This window comes from Sciurus vulgaris, assembly GCF_902686455.1.
Source record: "Sciurus vulgaris genome assembly, chromosome: 2".
NCBI lineage: Eukaryota > Metazoa > Chordata > Mammalia > Rodentia > Sciuridae > Sciurus > Sciurus vulgaris.
In genome coordinates this window covers 14,484,808-14,509,108 of record NC_136462.1, presented here as the reverse complement: position 1 = coordinate 14,509,108, position 24,301 = coordinate 14,484,808, and the positions used below count along the sequence as shown (strand labels likewise).

The 24,301-nt window shown below is 57.4% G+C and overlaps 1 protein-coding gene across 6 annotated transcripts in view; it reads right to left on the bottom strand.

Annotated features, from left to right (window-relative positions):
* CCDC88C (coiled-coil domain containing 88C) overlaps positions 1-24,301 on the bottom strand; it is a 153,257-nt gene that overhangs the window by 44,875 nt on the left and 84,081 nt on the right. For 2 of the 6 annotated variants that reach the window (XM_079129535.1, XM_079129538.1), the window contains exon 1: positions 1,416-3,297. The exons of 2 other annotated variants lie outside the window; for them this stretch is intronic. In XM_079129535.1, coding sequence (XP_078985661.1) covers positions 1,416-1,523 — 108 coding nt within the window. In that variant the 5' untranslated portion in view covers positions 1,524-3,297. Of the gene's footprint in view, positions 1-1,415; positions 3,298-9,465; positions 9,570-11,751; positions 11,836-12,613; positions 12,670-24,301 lie in introns of those variants that run through there. 2 more of the 6 variants (XR_013762218.1, XM_079129537.1) reach the window with 2 other exon arrangements.

The window sequence follows — 24,301 nt, the reverse complement described above, 5'->3', positions numbered from 1 at the left end:
GCCCTTGGCCCAGAGGCTGCAGACCTTGTTTCCTCCACTGCTCAAGCCTCCACCTCAGGGGCTCAGGAGGAAAAGAGAGGCCCAGACATAGGGAGGACGAGAGCCAGAGCACAAAGGAGTTCCAGAGGGCTGCTGCCCACCTCTTCTGGCCGGTGTTCCAGCAGTGTCTCCCCCTGGCACGCCCCAGCACCAGCTCTCAGGGCCCAGTGGCCACAGAACAGGCTGCCCCGTGGCCCCGAGGAAGCTGCAGGACCCGGCCGGAGCTGCCCCTCCAAGTGCACTGTGGCATGCACTCTGGCCACCTGCAGAGTCAGGGGCTGAGCCCCCTTGTTTCCAGGGCTTGCTCTCAACCACCAGGGCTGGCCTGTCCTCCTCCCCAGACTGGGCACTCCTGGGGCAAGCAGAATTCTGCTCTCCAAGCCTCGTGTGAGCTTGCAAACCTCCTGCCCGCCACATGCAGTGAGGGGAACTGGAGGTGGCACGTGGTGGGGCTTTGAAGGACCTGGATACTTCCAACAGCCGGGATGGACGAAGGTGACCCAGTGCACACACCACACAGAACGATCCCCAACCACTGCTCCCACGCCATGACTTCCTGGTGGTTTCAACCCCGAAGCACCAGGCAACGGAGAGACCCACCCGCCCGCCTCCCACACCTCAGAGCAGGTCTGACAGACACTGCCGGGTTCCCACAAGCCGGGGCTCTCGGGGGCTGCTGCACAGGAGCAAGAAGGAGCAAGAAGACCCCACACAACCCCAAAGCCAGCACACCCCGCCGTGGTTCTGACCATAACCAAACCAGGAGGCTGTTTAGAGGCCTGACCCTGCCCGCCAGCAGCTGAGGGGCCGTATTTATGAAATCACAGGCCAGACCTGAGGGCCTGTCCCCAAGTGGCTTGAGTCCACTTCTAATCTGCCGTGGTGACTTGGAGCAGCAATCAGGCACAGCACTCTGGCCAGGGGACCTCTCACCAGCTGCCATGTCAGTCACTCCACAACCCGGCATCGCCCACAGAGCAGCCACCACATCAACAAGCAAAAATTGTTTTCCAGGGCTGGGGTGCAGCTCAGTGGAATGGCACCTGCCTGGCGTGTGTGACACCCTGGGTTCCCCCCCAGCACCACAGAAGGAAAGAAGCTTTCTGGGGGGGGCGGTTTCCTGACCCATCACAAACACCAAACACCAGAGGGGACGCAGAGTCACAGAGACAAACAGTTCCCTCCCAGCAAACTGGGGGTCCCAATGCTGTGCGGTCCCCTGGTATCCACGGCAACAGAAAGCCAGTGGGAATCCCGAATAGGGAGACAGCCCGGTCACCACTCAGCTGGCTCCACAGAAATGCCTTTCCCTCCCAGGGGACATGCCCGCTTTAAATGTGGTGGGACCTAGGCACGTGGCGGGCCTGGCCCTTCACCTGAAGGTCAGGTCCATCCTGCTTAGCTCCTCTGCAAGCTGATCTCATCAGAACTCCCCAGGAGAGACAGAGGCAAGTCCCGAGCTGGAAAGGAGCATCTTCTTGCATCTGCAGTGTCCTCAGTGAGTTCCCTGGACTGGGAGGGTCCCTGCTTATGACACGAGGCCTCTGTCCCACATGAACAGTGTGAGGCTGGGCCCTTGCTGGACCATCTGCTGGACTACAGAGGCAGCCCGGCGCCCTCTCCCGGTGCCTCTGGTGCGCAGCTCTCTACGCCCCCTTTCCTACCCTCTCTCTCCCCCTTCTCGTGAAGGCGGAGGCTCACGCTCTTTCCCTGGCAAGCGGTCAAGGCCCTGGAGGCAGCCGGTCACATTCCGATCCCCAGTCCACCTGCTTAGCAACTGCGACGCTGGGCAAGTTATTAATTAAGCTGCTTTTTTCTCATCTGAGAAAATGGAGAGGAGCCGATCATGGCTGCTGCATCTTGCGGGGCCACCGTGAGGCCTACGTGCAATGCTACAGCGGGCTTCCCACGGCTTCTGGCTCCACTAGTGCGGTCATTACTGTTCCTCTGAAAGTCTTCCTGTGCACCTGCTGGGCCAGACCCTGGGTCTGCAAAGGACCAGAGAGTAGATACTGTCTGGTCTGCAAGAAGTAAGCCTATCACAACTGCTCCACCCTGCAGGGGGAGACTGAGAGCAGCCAGACTCAACAAATAGGTATGGCTGGGTCCAATAAAACTGTATTTGTAAAATCAGATGGTAGAGTGGCTTTAAGGGCAGTATAAGCTGGATTTGGCCTAAGGACTCTAGTTTGGTGACCCCCAAATAGACAACATGCTGGGCACAGAGGAATCAAAGCCAGGAAGGCACAACCCTGTCTTCCCAGAGCTCACGGTCTGGTTGGCCGTCAGACAAGAAAATATATCAGGACAACGCCAGGTGACAAGCGCCGCCAGCTAAGAAGGGGGTCTCCAAAGGAACCGTGGAGGAGGCTGCAGAGCTTGCCCACCCGCCTGGTCAGCCCCAGACTATGACTCCTGAGCCCTGTGAGTTTGGAAGAGTGAGCAGGGAGAGGGTGGGCAGGCCTAGGAGGCTCCATGCAAAGCCCCGGCTACCCCAGGGCCCACTTGTCTGGAGCAGCAGGTGAGTGTGGGGCGAGGCGCGTGTGGACCTTCTCAGGAGCAGGGAAGAGGTGCCTGCTGAGCTGCCCTTAAAGCCACTCTGGCAGCAGGTCAGCGGGACGTGCCTGGCCAGTTTGGATTTGCTGGGAGGTGGGAATACGGGCTCAGAGGATGGGGAGCACTGGGGGCCAAGGCGGGTGGGAAGAGGCAGAGTGGGCTGCCCGTGCTGGACAGCGTCTGAGTGCCAGAGAGAACACGGCAGGAAGGGAAGGGCAAGGAGCTGGGGCGTGCCAAGCTCTGGCTCCCAGGGCCGACCCGACGTGAGTCCTGGGGTGCAGGGGAGGGACCCAGCCGAAAGACTCCACCCAGCCGAGATTTCCTGAGTGACTTCTCCCACTAAAAGGGACTGAGACATCTATGAGGGCCGTGGGAACCTCACGGCCAGGACGAGCAAGTTGCCTGGGTCAGGGCAGGCCTGGAGCAAGTGGGCAGAGCTGGCCGCATCTCCAGGCCCAGACGGGCAGGAGGACACACCCACAGCAGATCTCGCCAGCCCACCTGATCCTGAGCAGGGCCACTGATATCTTAGAGGTGTGGCTTCGGGTTGTGGGGAGCACGTGTGTGATCACTGTGGGGTGGATCTGAACTCAGCTTCCAACTGCTGGGCCTTGTCAATGCCCCGCCCATCCTTCCGGCTGCCTCCTCACTGCTTATCTCCTCTTGGGGGCTCCCTGCAGAGAGGGCTGGCTAGGATAAGCTCATCGCAAACCTGCTCTGTGCCCAGGATGCCAGGGCAGAGTGTCTCCACTCACCCAGACCACACCCACCCCTTTCACAGATGTGGTGAGACTTGCCCACACCCAGCAAGTTGCTGTTTGCAGCCAGAACTGTGACCAGGGGGTTCTCTGCCTCTCAGGCTGTTTACTTTGAAGCCAGCTCTGCCTGTCTGTTCACACAGGAGCTGGGAAAGCCCAGTCCACTCTGCCTGGGTCACGCCACGGCACCTGAGCATTTGTCCTTTGCTTTTAGTGGAAATGTGCAGCCAATCACAAAATACAGAAAAAAAGCCTTCCAGGCAAAGTCTCTCTCCTCTGCCCTCCTCCCACGTGGCCCTCTGAGGTGACCCCCTGGCCCTGGAGGCCCTGAGCAGATTACTGTTTACAAAAGGAGGCCTAGGGCCACCTAGTACACATCCCACACTTCCTCCGTCCGCAGGGAGCCCTCCGCTGTTCCTCCCGTGCAGTTTCAACCCTACGTAAACTACACCGGCGGCCACAAGAAAGCAGCCAGGAGTCTAAAAACAAACCACGCAGATCCGAGTTGCACGTTGCTCTAACCAAAATGAACCTCACCCCTGGCCAAGCCCAGTCCTTCATCTCCTCCCGGTACCACCACCGTGTCCTCCCTTTGGGGATCTCGGGGTCAGGCTCCACCAGGGCCACCTGTCACCACTGTACCTAGAAGTGTCACACACGTGGAAAGCCACGTGAGATGCACAACCAGGCTCCTGGTCCTGCTCCCCTACCCAGGCTCTAATCCTGGAGACAAAACCTCTCGCTTCCCCCCAGACTGAAAGACTTTATTATTTGTTCTAATTAGCTGTACATGACAATAGAATGCATGCAGACATTTTGATAGGTCATATATAAATGGAGTGCGATCTCTCATTTTTTCTGACTGTACATGTTGGAGAATCACATCGGTCACCCATATATGTACATGAGGTAATACTGTCTGCTTCACTCTACTGTCCTTCCTACCCCCTAACCCCGACTATAAAACTTTGTGTGGATGTGTGTGTGTGTGTGTGTGTGTTACTGGAGATTGAACTCAGGACCTCGTGCATGCCAGGCAAGCACTCCAACCACTGGGCTGCACCCCCAGCCCTTTGAATTTTTATTCTGAGACAAGGTCTTGCTAAGAGGTATTTTGAAAAGGTCGATCTTGACGTACATGTTGAGAAATCAAGAGCCAAATCTTAGAGAAGGTTTAAACTGACTGATGTTTTTAATGCTCCCACTTAAATTGAGGTGAGGTAGGAGCTTATCCAAAATGGTAAATGTCCCTCCCTTCTGTCCTTTTACTTGGATCATACTATGGCCACCAATGTTTTATCATGAAAAATGTAAAACCTGCTGAAGTCTGATGACTATCGCATACACCTCTGTGCACACGAGACTTCAAGACCACCGTTCGGCTGCCTTTGCTGAGCCTGTTACCACCATAGCTCCACCCACGCTCTACCCACTTACTCTTATTTTCTGCGTGAAAACACTTTGTACCTGGACCTTCTCTAATCCATGGTTATAATACCTGCAGGTCGGCCTCAATTCCTAGACACATTTCTGCAGGGTGCTGTGTTTTACTTGCTTAGAAATCATTCTTAAGGAATCTCAGAGTGAATTCTTCAGATATGTGCACCATTGTACTCTGAAAAAAATCTGGATTTTTAAATACAGCTGGATATGCTTGAAATGCAAGCACAGACCCGTTAAAGTCACTGTGCACTAAGGCAGTGCTGGCCCCTTCTCTCCCAGCCTTCTCAGCACTAGAGAGACTGGCTGGGCAGAGAGGGTCACCTCAGTCTCCATGGGCCCAGATGGCACCAGGATCTCATGGCAAAACAACCTTCCTCGGGGTCTGTGAGCTCCAGTCCAGCACAGAGCGGAATGCTCGGGGCTCCCAAGGAGGTCTGTGCTCCTGTGCTTGGCCTCTGTGGCCCGGGGGCTCCACAGCAGGACAGCCACCACCAGCTCTGCAAAGTGAATGCTGACAGAACTCCTCCCGCAGCGTTTCTCCAACCCCTCCTGCAGGTCGGGGCTGCTCCAAATGCCGAGAACTCGTCAGCATTTGACCGACCCACGAGCCAGGAAGCCTGTCCCAGGGGAGCTGGTGGTGGGAGGAGAGGAGGAGGGTCAGGTAGTCTTGGGCACACACAGTCTGAGTGGGCTTCTGAGACGGCTCCCGTGCCCCCCTCTGTGCCAAGACACTTGGTAAGGCTGGGCAGCACAAGCTCCGCATGGCTACGACCCACTCCTGCCTCATCTCCCCACCGTGTTCCCAGCACACCAGCGCCACGTGACTGACCTCACGCCAGTGTCTCCCTGCACGCTGCTCCACTTCTCCCTCTGCATGGCTGTCCCCAGCTATTCCTCCAGCTCAGGCCTCCCTTCCCCCATTGCCTTCCCAGGAAAGCCTTCTGGGCCCTGGGTCACAGAGGTGCCTCCTCTGTGCAGCACTCAGACACTGTCCTGGCTGTGGGTCCCTGGCCCGGGCAGGGAGCCTGACGTCTCAGAACTGTGCACTCTGCTCAGTCAGCTTCACTGCAAGGAGGAGGCCGCCTCCCCCACACGGAGGTTTCAAGCCCAGGAGGGCCCGGGATGGACCAGGAACTGTTCCAAGCCGCCTGAGCCAGGGCTGAGGACAGTACTCGAGGAGGGCCAGCCGGTGCTGCTGTCCTCACCGCCACCTGAGTGGCAAGGCCACAACAGGCATCTGAGAAGAGAACTCCCTCCAGGGACCTCCACCAACCAGGCCCAGTCCACCAGCTGGGGATGCCACCAGGTGTCCGTAAACCCACACGTGCCGCCCCCTCCCTGGGAGCAAGGTCTCCCTGGAAGCTGTCTTCTCCGGCGAATGATAAAATGATAAAAGCGCTACACGACTCACAGTAACTTTACATCGTGAAAATGATTAATCAGTATGAAAAACTGCTATTACTGTCACAGAAGCAGGAAGTTTGAGAAAATGGAAAGGGGTCCCCACATAAATCCCCCGGAAGTCCAGAGGCTCCGGGTGAAGGGTCTCCAGAGCATCTGGAGAGATGCTCTGCACCCGGGGCGGGCAGGGCAGGCTCAGGGGAGCGAGGGTGCTTGGACCAGGCCAGGAAGGAACATGGAGGACTACATCCTAGGACCCACCACATTCACGGGACAGAGCAAGGTCAGAGACCTGGTGCCACACTGCACTCCCGCCCTGTCTGGGGGCTACGCCGAGGTCCCTGCTGCTGAGGCAGGCAGGTGTCTGGAAGCTGAGGCATCACACTGCCCAACCCTCCCCGGCACGGAGTTCTCAGTAGGTACACCTAAGCCCCAGTGGGGTCGTGCCTCAGAAGGAGCACAGTCAACGTTTCCAGAGGCCGGGCACTGGCCTGTCCTCTGGCCCCTTGCTCCTGCCCAGTCTGCCTCTGAACAGCATCCAGGAGGCCTTGTCAGCAGGACCACGGAGAGTCACCCCTTCACCCTCATCCTTCAGGGGACACTGAGGAACAAACAGCGCTCAGCCTTCTCCAGTCCACCTTGCCAGCCCAGGGCCCCAGGGTCCCAAGCAAGCCCACGGCCCAGCGGGAGAGGGATGCTCTCAGAACCATGCTCAGCCACTGCAGAAGGCCCTGGCCTCAGAGGGGCGTGGAGCCCCCTCAACCGCGTGCCCAACACCTGGTCTCTCCTGGCTCAGGTTTCCTCAGCGGCACGAGCTCACCCACGCATCCGGCACCACCTTTGAGGCTGGGACCAGCAGCAAAACACCCCCACCTCGGAAAAGGTCCTGGAAGCCACTGTCAACACGGGGCCATCAGGGACCTGCGTGGGTCTGGTCCAGGTCCCTGTTCAGCCTTGACTTCTTCATCTGTCTTTCCCCACAGCCTCCACAGGATTTAAAGCAAGGACTTGAGACTGGCACAGTGGCAAATACCTGTAGCCCAACACTTGGGAGGCTGAGAGGGGAGGATCGCTGGCCTGGCCAATGCCATGGACATAAAGTCAGAAATATAAAATCATATTAAATTGAACAAAGAAGGCCTGGCACAGCTTCTACCCACTGAGGGAGGACGGGGCACCTGTACCACCAGTCACCGCGCAGGGATCTCCCCGCTCAGCCTTCCCACCTCAGTGGTCTCGTCACTCCTGTTCTACAGGTGAGGAACCGAAGTCCCAGCAAAGTACCCCAGAGACTGCCAAGTCTTGGCAGCGAGGCAGGGGGACACACAAATAGAAGGTCATCATCGTGGCATGAAATGGGAGAAGGAAACCCCTAAAGGGACCGGTTGTCCTTGTCAACTAGCCATCTCCCTTCCTACGCCCGTGTGAGTGTCAGGAGGGACGCAAGGAGGCCCTTCAAAGGAGTCCAGGGAGGCTGGGTGCAGGGCGGTGTCCCCCATGTGGTCTCTGGCTCCCCTCCCAAGTCCCCTCAGGCCAGCCCAGGCTGACCGTGCTTCTGAGGGCCTGTTCAGTGGCAGCCTGGAAGCCGGGGCCGCCGCCTACCTCCATGCGGGCCCTGTAGAAGTCCACGTCGTGCAGCTTCTCCTTGCAGCGGACCAGCTCCATCTCCAGCCGCTCCACGCGGTTCGCCTCTCCCGCAGGGAGTCCAGCTCGTCCCCGGTAGGTGCGGGCGGAGCGGGCGTCAGCAGCCAGCTGGGCATTCTGCAAGGTGGGCATAGGTGGGGAGCCAGCTCAGGTCCCCTCTGGACAGTGAAGGGCCAATTCCCTAGCGCCTGGTATCCCCAGGACCCTCCAGGCCCTGCTGCGGTACCCCAGCCCTGTCCTGCCCTGGACCCAGGCCTTCTGCTCACCTCCTGCTTGACCTTCTGCAGCTCCAGCGCCAGCTGATCCACCTCGTGTCTGGTGTCCACGAGCTGCTCTGTCTTCTCCTCGCTTGAAGGGGCAGGAAGGGGAGGAGTGTGGGGAGGGGGGTCCTGGCAGGCCCTGGGAACAGGCTGCCACCTCCCCAGATCATGCAGGCGTGGGAGGGGACACGGGCTTCGGGGGTGGGGAGGGGATCTAGCTGCCTATGGATGCCTATCAATCTTGCCTGCAAGTGTCCCTGACTCAAATTCACTTTCTCCAGTTAAGTTTCTAACCCTCAAATCAGATCCATCTGCCACAGGGCTCCCCTGTGAACACGCAGGACAGGTGAGGAGACCCCAGCCACAGCCGCAGGAGCCCACGAATCCTGGTGAGGAAGGTGAGGACCGGCAGCCCTGGACGACGGGTGAATGACATTCATCGGGTGCAGGGCCCGGGGACAGCAGGCTCTCCAGAGGCCCTAAGAGGCACCATGCGAAGCTCTCCACAGTGTCACTCTCCGAGAAAACACCTATGTAGTCACCTGGCCCCCAGCGAGGCCCAAGGACAGCAGTCTACTCCGATGATCAGCACCCTGGGGCTGAGAGGAACTGACAGACCTGGAAGAGGTCCTGCTCCTGTGAAGCCCCGGGGGGCGAGCTGGGCCTGGGAGTCAGCGCCAACGCAGAGCAGCCCCGCGCCCCGCAGCCCAGGCCAGGCCAGTGCTCCCACTCACAGCTCCTGTCTGACTCGCCGCAGCCTGGCCTTGGTGTCCGCCAGCTCCACAGCCAGGTGCTGCTTGTCCTCGCTGGAGAGGCTGCTGGTGGGGCTGGGCGTGGAGTCGGCGCTGGAGGACTTGGCGGGGCTGGGCGGGTGCTGCGCCTGGAGGTAGTCCCCGCTCCTGCGTCAGGTCCACGATCAGCTGCAGGGGAGAGGTGGGCAGCGGAGGATGAGCCACAGTGCACCCTGGGCCCAGCACACTGCCCGGGCTCCAGGTGGGTGGAAAAACCACCTGAGAAGAGAGAAGCCTCTGCCGCCAAAACCAGGAGGTAGGCACCGAGAGGACGGAGCCAGGCTCCAAAACGAGCTCAAGTACTTAGTGGGACCGAGAGGAGTGAAGGAGGGTCTGAGTGGACCAGCGACCACAAGCTGGGCCTCCTGATCAGCTTCTGCCCCCCTCCGTCCTTCTCGCCACTCACGCAGGGGCATCACCCACGTCCCCCCTGCAGCAGACCCTGCCAGCAGGACAGGGAGGTGCCCAGGCCCAAGGTAAGGGGAAGGGCCAGTCCCGAGCCCCTCGCCGCTGAGCCGCTCCCGAGGCAGCCGCACATCGGTTCACTCGTCCCGCTCATCGATGAGCCTGCGGAGGTGGAGCACATGCTCCTGGACAGCGCCTCCAGCTCCTCCGGGGCCACGTCCGGCAAGCTCCAGCCACTGCAGGTCGAACACGTTCTCCTGGTTGTGGGTCACCTGCAGGCACACACGTCCAGGGCTGCAGAGGCCAGCGCAGGTAGCCCCGGGTTCCTGAGTACCTGCTGCTCACGGCCATGGGGCAGACGGCACAGGGGACAACAGAGGCCGCGTCACCCCCCCCCCGCATTATCAATCCCCGATGTCAGAGGGGCCCCCACCTGGCAAGCCACTCTGCTTTCAAGACTGAAATACCAGAGAGAACCTCTACAGTTGTTCCCCTAGAAGATCCCGGGATAAGAAGATATTGGTGGTGAAGCAAATATCTTTACCAACAATGAGGGCAGGCCCCTGGGTGGGAGGACGAGGAAGGGGACTTTAGTTCTTTCCTGAAGTAAACTCTGATGCAACAGGGCAGACATTAAGCTCCTCTGCCCGCACGTGGGGCCCAGGCCATCGTGGGTTACTCTGTCCAAAATCTAAAGGGATTCTGAGAAGTCTGTATCTCAGCCCACAGCCACAGAAGGCCAGTGCTTCATCCCTCTCCATCAGCAGGGAGCTGGGATCTGGTCCGATCCCTGTCCTCTCGTTTTTGGAAGAAAACATTATAACGCTCAGACCTCAGAAAAGGGAAACAAAACCAATGAGATCAGGCACGCTCTCAGACTCGCTACAGGAAGGTTCTTAAGTGATTCAGAGCAGTAACAATCAAATACACAGTCAAAACAAGGCCCTGTCTAGGGCCCTTCAGTTTCTCCAAGAACAACGCCTGCTCTCCTCTCTCCCCCAACTCACAAAGGACAAGCCTGGACAGAGATGATCTCTGAATTAGAAATCTCACCCCATCACGTAGGCGGGGCTCTGGGATTCGGAGGCCAGGTTCTGGGCTGCTCCATCCCAGGGCTGGGAAAACCCCTCAGGCTCAGGGGTTTTGAGGCTGGGTTTCAGGGACTCAAAGCCAGTGGCAGGCACAGGGTCACCTGCAGAGCTTTTAATTAAAGGCTCCTTTCTCCGGTTCCTAACAAGCAGAGATTGTTTAGGGCACCTTGAATTTTTTCTTCTCTTTTTCTTTTCTTTTTTTGTGTGCTGCTGGGGGTTGAACCCAGGGACTTCTGCATGCTAGGCAAGCACTCTACCAAACTGAGCTATGTCTGCAGTCCTGAATTTTCTTAAAGTACCAATAAATTGTGAAGCCAGTGCTCAGGACGAGCCATTAATCTGATAATCACGCCGCCTCTCCTGGATGTGAGTGTGTTAATATCCTGCTGTCTGGGCAGGGAAGACGGCACATGGTAAAGAACTGACTAACCTCAAGGAACCTGGTTCCTAGGCAGATATGGTTTCAAAGCACATGAGGGGAAATTAAAGGGAGAAGGTTCACGGGCTAACAGGCAGCCAGCAAGGGTAGCCAATGTTGACGGAAGTACTGACTTTCCTCTGGCACTGCTGGACCCCCGTCCACCACGAGCCGCGCCTATCCCCTGCTTCAAACCAGTTCAGAACTCAATACCCCAGCAGCGCCCTGACTGCACCGCCTCCGTCCACCCCAGCAGCTCAGGCTCAGCCACCTCCAGCTCCTCCGGGACCAGCACACCCAGCTCCCTTTATCTCCGCTGTCTCAGTAGCCTGAGCACTAAGCCCTAAGGGAAGGACTAATCCTAAGGGAAAAGTCACTTTTCAGGTGGACTCTTGCCTCACAAAGAAGCCACCTCTTCACTGATGCCAGCTCTGCCAAGAGAAGAGCAGAGGGACAGCGGGGGGGACTGGCCTGTGCCCTGCGATGGTGACCTGTGGTGCGGAGCTCTCTGGACCCCACCGGGCCGGGGCTGGGGCCGAGTTTCCTGAGGCAGCCCTGGTGGGACCCCCGACCCACCCGGCAGCCGCTGATTCTCTGTGTGTCATGACTGCAGCGGCGAATCTATGAAGATCAACTGTTCGGAGCAGGGACATTTGCCAGAATACATTTTCAGGGCCTGTAATCAAATTCTAAGCCTAAACCACTTGACAGCTCTTAAAAATAGTCTGAATCCATATAAGGAGAGAAGAAGGAGGCAGGAGGACTTGATGGAGGTAGCTTTTTTTTTTTAATTTTTATTTTACTCCTATTTTATTTGGGCTTGCTGATGGCTACCTTTTCAAATAGAATCATTTGACTATGGCGCCTGAACCTAAAATTAGCAGAATTATCCACGGGTGGTGCAACCTTAAACACTTCCACCGAGCAGAGAAGCGACACTCCTACCTCCTGAATGTGGGCCACGATGCCCGCCTGGGTCTCGATGTCCAGCTGTTTGATCCGCTCAATGAACTCCTCCTTCCTCTCACACTGTGAAGGGTTGGGGATGTTAAAAGAAGCATTTTGTGAGTGTGGCCACACCCAATGCTCCATCCACAGCCACGGTCAGTTTTGAGTAAACTGCCCACCCCAGCCTAGCTGTCTCCTTTAGAAGGCCACCCGAGACTGAGGTTTCTCTGAAAGTGGTTCAAGAGCTTGTTTGCAGAATCCCATACCAAACCCCCTCCCAGACGGAAAACACTGGGGTGAGACACACAAATCCATGCTTCAAACAAGACCTCCACACCCAGAGGCACGCCCAAGAAGTGGAGAACACCTGGCCTGGCCCAGAGGCACGTCCTCTCTGTAAAGGGCCACGCGGTAGCAGTTTCAGACTTGATACTTGGTCTCTGCCAAGGCTGCTTAGTTCTGCCATTACCGCACAAAAGCAGCCAGAGATAACAGTACTGAACAGGCCATGCTTGTGTTCCAATAAAACTTTATTCACAAAAACAGGAAGTGGCTCAAACCTGGCCCACGGCTGTGTAGTCTGCAACTCCCTGCTCTAGACGTTCCTTTACTGGGGACAACTTGCTAGTGGCACCTTGGCCTGAGGGGTCCTCACTAAACCTCCTGCCCAAGGTACCTGGTATAAGAAACAGCTGCCACCTAAGATGTGGCTGGTCACTCTCTGCTGGGAACCCAGAGGCCTCTGTCATGCTGGACTAAAGGCAGTGCCACTCCCTCCTGACCCCAGGGCGACCCTTGTCACCACAAATCCAAACCCCGATGGCTGAGGGCGCCCCTCCCCTGCCCGGTGACACCCTACCTGGACGGCACAGCCCAGCACCAGCAGCACCTTCTTCATCTCCTCCATGCTCTTCCCTGCTCGAGAGAACGACACATTCAATTCAGATGGACTCCACAAAATCCCCCAGGGGTACCGAGTGACAGCCACGTAGCTGCACTCACTCCGTCTCTTTTCTACATATGAATTTACACTTCGCCAGATGAGAATCCTGTGCGTAACATTTGACACCCTCTCCACTCCCATACACCACACCCTCTCCCTGCTGGTCACTGAACCGTGATCCGCCGCCGCACAGCCAATTCCACTCCCACCCCCGGCCCGTCTGTCCAGGAGTGTCACCGTTGGGCTGGAGGTCTAAAGTGCATGGGACAGCATGCACGTGTCATTTTTCATAAAAGGCTGCAGACTGGACAAAGGCCACCAACCCCCACAACCCACCACTCCTTCCAGAGATGCCTTTCCTCGACGCTTCAGAGGCTGCTGAGAAGAACGTCTGAGGGGCTGACTTCACGCCGCCCTCACCTACCTCCTGCTTTTCTGTGGTCACCCCGCTCTGCAGACATGCAGCAGTTCCCACTGTCCTGCCCTTGACCAACTCCTGTCAACACTCTGCCTAGATTTGCCAATCCATGGCACGAACCCGCCACTGTTTCACACTGTCACTTTGTGCTCGAGGCTGACCGTGACCACATCTGCTCATCCGTCCCCATTCCTAATCAGAAGGGCTGGCTCCCAACACCTCAGTCACTCAGGAGTGGTGTGACCTGGCCTCGCTGCGTCTGTTTCTGAGCCTCTGCTGCCACATCTCTAACAAGGAGGCAGCAGGCCTGGTGACAGACGGGGTTCCCTTTCAGGTTAAAAAAATAATAATAAGGCATTTTTCTGTCTTTCATCACATCCCGCTGTGTGTGGGGAAGAGGGGCCTGCCAAAAGCAGTGTCCTCTCGAAAGACCCACAACACCCACTCACACGGTGCCACAATGGCCCCAAGTACCAACTAGAGACTGCTGGGGAGGAAGACCAAGTACCTGCCCCAAGAGCAAATGCTGGGCTGGGGAGAGAGCTCAGTTGGTAAGGTGCTTGCCTTACAAGCACAGGGCCCTGGTTCGATCCCCAGCACCATGAAAAAAAAACCCTCCAAACAAACAAAAAACTACACCAAGTAATTATTTAAAACAGCAAAAAAAAAAAAAAAAGAGCTAGTGCTGTGGGTTCGCTTCAGGTCCGTGGCTACAAGGAGCAGAGCCAGCGTGACCCTCGCCCAGTTCCCCTCATGGAGACCCAGCTATCAACCGCTCTCCCTCACACTGGTGCCGTCCTCGTCCCAGGACTGGGAGCTGAGAGTTCATGCAAACAGCCACCCAGGGCGGCGGGGTCTCAGGCCACCTTCCTGCTCTGGGGACATCCCAGGTCAAGATGCAGCACTGCAGATCCGTCTACGATGGCCAAACCCGTGTCTCTGCTGGTGAGCACAGAAGAGCACACACACTTGAAACGGGAAACTCGCCAAGTCCTAGGTTTTGGTTCTTTCTTTTTTTACATGCGGTGTTGTACGTGGCCCAAGAGGCTCCGCTCCACGGACCACCTTCGCCACGCTGGCTCCCTTCTCCGTCAACACCGGTGATGACTGGCTGCCGCTTCTCGGCTTTGCTGACAAGCAAAGGTTCGCTGCCCTCCTGGCCCTGGCGCACCACAGGCTGCCCATCAGGCTGCAGGTCACTGGCAAGTGTCCCCTCGTGCCCGGGTGGACAAAGCGCGGGTCCTTCCCGACCCTCACGGCTCATCCTCCCACCGGCCACTCCCTGGGGCCGGGACCACAGCGTGGAGGCGCGAGGGAAAGCACCGTCAGGGCCGCAGAGCTGCCCAGGCACGAGTGGGAGTTCGTGCAGAAAACCTCCACCTTCTCCAGCACAGGAAGGGTCACGGGGACCCGGGCACCGCCCTTCAGAACAAGTCAGACAGCTCCAGAGGTCCTGCCTGGGCCACAGCAGGTGGAGAGCAAACCCAGGGGAGGGAGCCTGCCGGAGTGGGTGCTGGCCTCCGCTCACATGGGGGCGACTGCAGGGACCAGCAGCGCGTCACGCCCTCAGGAGCACTCCAGGACAGCGTCCTCACGTTCTCATGGTGGAGAAACGGTGAGGGCTGGGACAACGGTGACCTAAGGGTCCTGAGCAGATGGATGTGCGATGTACAAACGTACCAACGCGCAGCACTGAACCCCACAAGGATGTGCCTCCGCCACCTGGCCATTAAAAAAGAGAGAGGTGGGTGGGAAGGAGGTAAAAATAGAGGAAAGAGGAACTGTGTAGAGGGAAAAGAGGGGTGGGAGGGGTGGGGGGAGGGAAAATAACGGAATGAATCAAACCTATTATCCCATGTAGAAGTGTGACTACACAAATGGTACGCCTTCACTCCATGTGCAAGCAGAGAAACAGTATGTATCCCATTTGTGTATAATAAAAATCAATTTTAAAAAAGAGGGGGAGGGGGAGGGGAGGACGGGGAGAGGGAGGTGAAGGGGGAGGGGAGGGGAAAGAAAAGGAAACAAAAAAAAAGGGGGGAACAGGTGCCAGTATTGGGAGAGCACAGAAGAGACCAGAACCTGCGCCCACGCAGCACCGCCAGCCCACGGTGACACCCTGTCACTCTTCGTCCAGCCACTATGCCTCAAGAAAACAAAATCCCATCCAGAGCTCTAGCACAAACTACAGATTCCTGTCTGCTACGCTTTCAAACAGGGGAAGGTGGTTTCAAATAGAGAACTGAGTTTAGAAAATTTTTCACGGGAAAGATTTCAACCCGTTGGTGATGAACGGGCACCAAGAACTCCACGGGGCCTCACTGGATGATGCAGGGCCTCCCAGGCTCCCTCCAGACCAAGCAAGGGGAACATCTGACAGATGCATCCTCGATTTCACCCCACAAGGGAAGAGTGGGGAGGAGGAAGCGGAAGTCCCCTCCTTTCTCATGAGAAGCTCGGCCTGACTTTTTTCAAGAATCCGGTAGTAAGAATGGCTTTTTCATAAATTAACCTGAATGTGGGTTAATTCAAAACACGCCAGAAGACTCTCCCAGGTCCCTGCCAACAAGACCAGTCAGGCAGGCCAAGAACCAGAAGCTCCCTGCCAAGCACCTACTATGTGCTAGCTCTGTCCACACAGCCAGCAACAGTCCTCTGAGCACAGGCAGATGTGGGGACTGACAAGCAAACCAGCAACTTCAAAATGAAAAAAGGACTTCCAGTGTGTGGTGGGGTCAGGCAAGGCTTCCTGAAGGAAATGACTGTGAGCTGAGCCCCAGGAGGACAAATGGGACTTCGAGGAGAGCTGGGGGCACAGGGGCAGCTTGGGCAGGGGCCCGGGCTGAGGACCACAGTGTTTCAGGAATGATAACGCCTCAGGGTTAGCTTCCTGGAGGTGGCTTTCAGAGTGAGAAGGGGGCGGGACGCAAAGCCCCGCAGATTTCCATGCTGGTGAGTCACAGGCAACCCCGGGGCGGCGCCCAGAAACATCAGACACCCTTCCTCAGCCCATGGACGCACTCTGTTGAATGTGGGGGAGTCCCAGGGGGATCCCAGGCAGCCTGAGTCAGTGGCTGAGTCTAAGAAAAATTTTACTTACCTACTACCTGCCCGGAAGCCTGGGCAGAGAAATGAACCCCAAGACCTCTCAGCATGCTCGGAACGCAGCAAACTGATCTAAGCTTTTTTTTTTGCAAAGTGACACAGAAAGGAGACTGTCTGATCCTGCACACGGAGTACAGTGGCTGTGGGGACAGAAGTGCAGACCACTATCCTCTAAAATGGGAGGCTGGGTCAGATCAGGTAGGAACTGACAAGCTGGACCACCTGGTCCCGAGTCCTGGCAGCCAGTGCTTGGTCACCACTCAGCGTGGACTCGGCCTCAGACTGCTAAAGAGAATCAGCACGTGACAAAACCTTTCCTCCATGACTGGTGTGTGATTTCTAGGGTCCCTTCTGGCTCTCCGCTTTGGTTCTCTTGGTCAGAGCCATTTAAATGTTCAGAACACACTTTCTGGTTTCTGGATACAGAAAATAAATCCTGCCACCTATAAATGCTGCCTGAGGCATGAAGCCAAGGATTTAGGCAGAGGCGGGCAAGCACCCCCTCCCAAGAGGGCACCTCCCTCCCTGGCCCACAGGGCACGCTTTGCCTTGCCGAGGTGGCGCAGGAAGCAGCAGGTACTCCACCAGTGTTTGCTGCCCACCTGCCTGACCTCCAGGCCCTGGGAGATCAAGAGAGAACAGGGTCCTTCTCCTCTCTTGTTGGGAGGCAGATTCAGACACAGGCGTGCTTCCCAGTACCATGCATCCACTCTCCTCTGATTACACCCTCGGGCGGACCCCCAACTCTGCTTTCCCTGGTTTTCTATTTAAAAATCAAGCCTTTCCAAGTCTGAACACGGCTCCATGTCTTCCCGAAGAGCACATGTCCCCACAGTCGCCATGGTGCAGCTCTGCAGGTCCTCCTGGGGGCTCTGCTGGCCACGGAATGGCAGTTTACCACGGTCTCAGTAGTCAGGGACCCTCCCACAGCAACTGCCAGGGAACAGTGCAGAGTCCTCACGTGGGGCAGGCGGGACCTTCCACCTGTGCCCCAGCCGTGGGGTGGGAGATGGGCCTCCCGACACGTAGGCAGGAGGAACATGAGAAACCCTCACCCATCTTACGCCCAGAATGTCACACACGTGGCCCTGGCCAGGCAGTACTGTAGCCAGCCGCCCCCCACTTGTTGTTTTGAGTCATTCAACAAACATGTTATCAACTGTGGACTTTCCGCAGTGTGGAGACACCTGTCTGTCTGACATGGTGCTGGGATCTCCCCTGTGCACCCTGACCAGAGACCCCCATCCCAGTGTCTGTCACCCATATCAAGTCTGTCCCACCCCTTTGGGTCCCCCAGAACCTCTCCCATGACAGAGGACAGTTGCCCCTGCTTAGGTAGAAATCTGAAGCCACACCACTAACACCAGAAGATGACTCCCCTGCCCCCCAGCCTGCAGGGCTGCAGGAGTTGAGAGCAGACACGTGTCCTAGCACCGAACCCAAGAGGAGAGAACAGAAGCATCAGCCGCAGACTGAGCTTGAGACCCAGTTTGCCCCCGGGGGAGGCGAGGTATCAGCCCACAGCTGACAGTCAGAGCAAGGGTCCCTCCCAGCGCCCGGCAGAAAACTCCAAGCCCAAACCCTGTGGGGGACACAAGACCTTCGGCAAACATCATCTCTTCCCTCCGTCTCCTCGGACGGCCGTGGCCGCAGAGAGCAGGCCTGCTGGAAGCCATGGCGAGGTCACTGCAGCCAGCAGAGTGCTCCCTCTGGGCACAGGCCATGGCTGGGAAGTTTACTAAACAAAGTCTGGTATCCAGGCAGAGCGAGGGCTGGTCAGAGGGCCGGCCTCCAGTGTGCTGGGCGCTCGCCTCTGCTCATGGGAGCAGGGCTCTGCCGGCTCCCTGGAAGCACAGCGTTGGCCTCCAGCTCCGGGGCCGGCCAGCCCAGCACAGCAGGCGGACCAAGAGCCTCACTTCTGAACCCAGAGAGCAGCACGGAACGCAGGAGCAGGTGGGCACTGCGTGGTCCCAAGTAGAGTCCGGGGCTTTTGTGAACCTGCTCTCTGAAGGCCAAACAGGAAATATTAGAAGGATCAAAATGCCTGCAAGATTACTTTAAAAAAAAAAAAAATTCTTTCCTTCTTATTCAAAGGACCTAAGGTTTTTGCAAATACAAAAATAACTGAAAAACAAATAAGCAGGATTAGAGAGTCAAGGCCAGGAGAAGTGAAGTAAAAATAACGCGCAGGGCTGGGGAAGACCGGGATCGCTCATCCAGCCCCCGGCAGACCTTGGCCTGTGTGCTGCAGCTGCCTGGGCCCCGGTGCTCATGCCCGGGCAGTGGCAGGGGAATGGAGGAGACCCTTTGGTTTTCAAAAGAGCAATGTGGGAGGCAACAGGGTGGCTCCCGGCTGACCGGAGCCTGAGCTTGAGCCTGCCCTCGGTTGCCAGGGGAGTCCAGTGGCCCTCGGCTGCAGCTGGGAGGGGGGTTTCCACGGGATCCAGGGCACTTCAAGGACAGAGAGCAGTACAGACTGGGCGGTCAAGCAGGAAACACCTGGAGTCTCAGGGGCTCTGCTCGCCTCGGGCTTGGAGGCCCACTCTTGGGCAGTCCTCCTGCCCTGGCCTGCTGTCCCTAGGAGATGCCAGCACATCTCCCGCTTCCACCTCGGCCACCTCTCCTCAATGCAGTCTGGATCTGGCGTGACCCGGAAGGCCTGTATGTTAAGGGCTCAGTCCCACAGTGGTGCTGTTGGGAGGCGGCAGAGCCTTTAAGAGGAGGGGCCTAATGGGAGGCCTTCAGGTCACTTGGGGGGGGGCGTGCCCACAAAAGGGACTATGAAACAAGATCCCTTCTCTTTCCTCTTTTCCCTTCCCCACCTCAGGTGAGCTGTGCCCTCAGGCGAGCGGTTTCTGCTCCACCACACACTCTGAGGCCTAAAGCTTCAGGGGCAACTGATCGTGGACTGGAACCTCCAACACCATGATCTGGAATAAACTCATCTAAGTCAGTTATCTCTGGTACTTGTTACAGTGATGGACAGGTGAATGACACGCCCACCTTCTCTGCTTAGAGTTCTCCAAAGCCCTGCCCAAGCATGGCCTCCTCCAGGAAGTCTTCCCAACCGCACTCTCCCTTCCCACTCGGTGAAGCACACACCCACGCCATCCCACCCCAGAAGAGCTGTCATTATGGACCACGTCTCCCTCCCCTTCCTGCCCCAGTGCAGATGGGGGCTCCCAAGCAGAGGCTGTCTATTTCTCCAAGGCCCCTGGATCCAAGGAACTCTGGCTGAGGCACAGGCTTGGGCTGAGCTCCTTCTGTGAGCCTCTGGGCATGGGTAGCCAGTCAAGGTGTGGGAGGGTCAGAAACTGGGCCAGAGTCATAAACTGCTTCCTCCCAGACCAGTATATATAGCAGGTCCTGCACTCAGCCGAGCAGGAAGGACATGCACAGAACACTCTTGAGCCCACAAAGGCTTTTCCCTGCTGCTGGAAGCCCCTCCTGGAACCACCTTGGGAAGAAAGCTTAGGACCAACCACCAGACACTGAAAGCAGTGACTGAAACCCCAAGACTGTTCCCTAAGGTTTGGCTGCATTCACGGCAAGGCCCCGCACAGAAGGCATATGGTGGTCACAGCCCCTCCACAGGCTCCTGGAAATCTTGTGTGGCATTTAGAATACAAGAAATGCCAGGGCAGAACAATGGTGGAGACCAGTCCTTCTGCGTGGGACCACTAGGTGATGGTCCACGAATCAACCATCCCCGCAATTTATGGTAACAAATTCATGTTTACCTGCGGGACCTCTGTGCCCTGTACCTCCGAACAAGCTCCTCCTCTCCCTGGGCTGGTGTCTCTTTCCCTTCTGTTCAGGACGGCTTAGGTGAGATCAGCAGTCTCCGAATCTGAACCACTGTCTGGGTTGGACACAGACCTCGGAAGAGGAGCAACGCTCTCCTCCAGCACAGCCGTTCTACGATCCATCACAGAAATCAATGTGCTAATGCCCTGGCTTCCTATCAGACAGACCTGCCCTTTCCGCATGTGTGGCACAGGGACAGGCCTGGCTCCTGAGGAAGGTGAGGAGAGGTGGGAGCTGGGGGGATTCTACCTGACACTCTCCCCTCCCTTACAGATGGAGCGGACTTGAGCTCCTGATCTTCCTAACATCCTATGACTACACTCAGCAAGAAGCCACATGAACACGTTAAGTGGATGTGCAGCTGGTGGGAGGGGACAGCCCTCCGTGGGACATCTGTGGCCTAGAGGGACACACAGCTGGCTCTGGGCGGGGACTGAACTGCACTGCACTCACTTTGACCACTGAGGCGTAGTTCTCTGTGAGCGTGGGGTGAAGAGTGCCAGGAGCTCAGCCTGAAGGGAGGAGGCAGGGGACTAGCAGACCCGGCGCACGGGCGAGCTTGGCGCACCTGCCACGGCCCAGGCACTCAGGACACTGGCCAAGGACAGCACAAGCCCAAGAGAGTCCCTGCCCCGGGGGAATGAGCAATGGGACACTTGTGTGATATAAGCCAGTCAGGTGTCTGCACGCAGGGGAGGCAGGCTGTGAGCCCAGGAAGGCAGTGCGGGCGCTGGGCAGAGGCGGCCACGCCAAGGGGTGGCAGTCAGAGGGCCTTGCCAGAGCTGCTCCTGTGAGTGCCCCAGGGACCAGCGTAGCGGGCAGAGGGAGCAAGGGCCCTGGTGCTGGGGCAGCCACACCAAAGCAGACCACAGGCACCTGCAGAGGCCACCCTGGTGAGCAGCCAGGGAAGGTGGCGGTGGCCTGAAGGACGCGGCAGCAGAGGAGCAGGGCAGGGCTCAGCTTCTGGGCACGTCCTAAAGGCGGCACCAAGGCACGCAGCTGAAGGAATGGCCCTGGACAAGAGGCACTGAAGATGTGGCCAGGGAGACCCACGGGACGCAGGACAGCACCGTCCTGAGAGGCCTGCACACCGCCTGGCCCCCAGAAGACTTCTCTGCAAAGTGTCATCGTATCAAAGCTGAGGATGGTCCCAAAAGGGTCCTGCCAGACTCCAGGCCACGCTCCAAGAAGCAGGGCCCACAGTAATGAGACAACTGACAGACGCATCCCCAGGGACCAGGACGCATCTGGAGACAGTGCAAAACCACAGCACAATCTCAGAGACAGAGGAGAGACAAGGCACAGGACCCAGCGGAGGAGAGCGAGGGCTGAGGCAAGACCCCAAGGCAAGCTGAGGTCTCAGACGGCGCGCCTCCTCGCGCTGCCTGCACTGCCCCGAATTCCACCCAGCACAGTAGGAGAGAGATGCTCCCTCTGACAGGTGTGGAAGCAAAGCCAACGTCACAGAAAACCTCCCATGAGCTGTGACACCTCCTGTTTTAGGTCAGAAGAAGAGAGACGAATGTTTGGCCTCTCAGGACCTTTCAGTGCCAGGCAGAGGGTGTCGGGTGATGAGACCCCCTGCTGGAATCTGGGCCCTGGTTCCCTTGGGGTGTGTTTGCCCCAAACAGAAGAACCCCCACTGTGAAACGTCACAATCAGCAGTGCAGCATCAGCAGCTCCGGGACAGCACAAGCTGGCTGCTACTTCACAGCCAGGAGAGAAACGGCACCCCCTGCCCCAGGCACCCACACAAAGAAGAAAGAAGAGAAACCAAAGAAGCACAAAATACTTCACACCTCTATTTTTAAAATGCAAAACTGAAAACACTGTTCTATAAATAGGTCTCTGCCTTTGGCATCTGTTTGCATCTTCTGCTGGTGGATGTCCCCTGCCATTCTCCTCTGCTCTCAGAGCCACCGAGAGGCTTGTCAAACCCACCCATCCATGCACTGTGCCTGGCAGGGCCACCTCTGCCCTCGAATGCCTCCTGCTGGGGCCACTGTCTACCTGTCAGTCAGTCCTGCCCACGACTGAGCCCAGGGAGGGTGCTGCTCCGCTCCTCAGCTTGCCAGGGCTCCATCTCGCCTCCGCTTCTGCTTCCCAGCTGGGACCAGAACCTTGCATGGATCATACACCAGGCAGGGTCCCGGGCCCCTTCAACTCTCTGTCATGGGTTAAAAATCAGCTTCTTTGTAAAATCCTGAAACTAGACTGGGGTGAAGGTTGCACAACTGTGTACTCTTATGAAATAAAGTTGCTAAAGTATACATTTAAAATGAGTGAACTTTATGGTCAGCAAATCATACCTCAATCAAGCTGTTAAAAAAAAAAAAAAAAAAAAATCCGTGCCCCTCCTCTGTAGGTTCCCCTGCTCAGGGTCAAGCCCGAAGTGGGCCCCGAGTTCTCTGCACTCCACTTCACCTTCGGCATGGGGGGCCTGGTGGAGGCAGAGAGAGGGCGGGCCTCAGGTGGGGAGGGCGGTGACCAACAGAAAGACCAGCAAGCTGCACAGGTGACGGGGTCGGACACACCAGACTGGTCCACCCACCTCTGCCATTTTTAGGTCCAATGTGGCCACAGCCCCCAGAGCAGCCAACGCCGAGATGACCGCAGGCGAGGCCAATGCAGGAGCTCGGCCCAGCACTGGAGCAGCTGCCAGTGAGCTCTCTGCTTATGAGCCGATGACCAAGGTCGGGTCAGAAGTCCGTAGAGCCTCTGTCCCTAAATAAATCCCTCATCCAGCAGTGGCGGCACAGCCTCTTCCCAACGGCACGTGCGGTTCCCACAGGCAGTTCACACTGGCTCAGGGGCACCTTCTCTCCTGCTCCTCCAGAGCAGACCCGAGTGCAAACCACCAGCCCCGCCAGGTACCACCCAGCCCACAAATGAGCCAGGAAGGCAGTGCGTCCTGCTTGGCAAAGCAGACCCCTCTTCCCTGAAGTTATCAGGGTCCCCGCTGCCTCTAGAGCCCGGGCCATGGCTGGGTGGGAGGAGTTGGCATCATCCAACTTTCTTTGGAAGGAGGGCGGGCATGAAATAAAAGCAGAAAGCACATGGCCCCAAAGCAGAGCCAGGGCCGGAGAACCGGAGTTCCCTGTTGTGACGCACAGAACGGGAGGTTGCGCCCTGCCCGGAGCCACCAGGTAGCCCGGCAGACTCCCAGGTCACTGTGCCAGGCAGTGAGTGAAGACAGCAGGAGACCAAGGACACTTCTTCCTTTGGCTCACGGAGAAAAGGTGACAGGTGGCTAGCTGGGGTCCAGAGAGAGTGCCCCACCCCCACTGCACCAGGAGGCCACTGCTGCGCCGGCAGGGACAGGCTCCACGTGAGAGCCGCGCCGCTGATTCATGTTCTTGACTGGGCTCCTGGTGTGCTTTCCCTCTGGGCACAAGGCAACTGAACTTCTGTCACAGACAGCAGAAGGGCAGCCAGAGTCCAGTGAGACCAGGGCAAGAAGAGGCCAGCAACGGAGGCTCTGTAAAAGCCTCTACCATCCAGAATCCTTGCCTCTTGCATCCTACAGGTCTGGGTTTTCCTGCCTTCCTGACACCTCACCCACTCCAGGAGGCCTCGGCCCAGGGTTCCAAACACCATCTGAACAGCGCCCCAGCCAGGGAGTAAGGCACCCCTGAGGCCTATAGCCAGCGGGCAGCAAACAATGTGAATGAAGGGATCTGTCACCCTCTTTAGGTCACCCAGGTGCTACCTGACAGGTGTGAATTAAGCCCTAACTTTCTGGAAGATGCCAGGAAGACATTCACCTGGTCCTTCAAGCTGACACTGAGCATCAGAGGCAGGAGGGCTTACACTCTTTACCATTGCTGCTCTGAGTCCAGTGGGGGACGCAAGACAGATGAATGACCATACACCCTGGTGAGCTCTACCTCAGAGCAGCAAGAGCAAAGCCTCACAGGACCCAGCCCAGGACAGACATGAGCACCCTAGAAAGACGCTCACCTAAGGTGCTGCACCCAGCACATGGAATCTGATTCTGCTCTACCGAGGCGGTGAGACCCCAGACTCTGCCCATAACTCAGACCCCGAGGCCCAGACCCATCCTCTCAAGCGACACAAAGCAGTGGCCTCGCGTGCACAGCCCGGGTCCAGGAAGGATTCACTCTTAAGGAAGAAATATGCTCCTGGCTACAAGCCTTGGGGCAGCAGACCCGCTCTTTAAATCTCACCAAAATAATCACGTGTTTCCACCGTGCTGGCTCCAAGCTGGCAGCCAGCGCTCTGTGGCCAACAGCTGTCCAAAGCCAATGGCACTG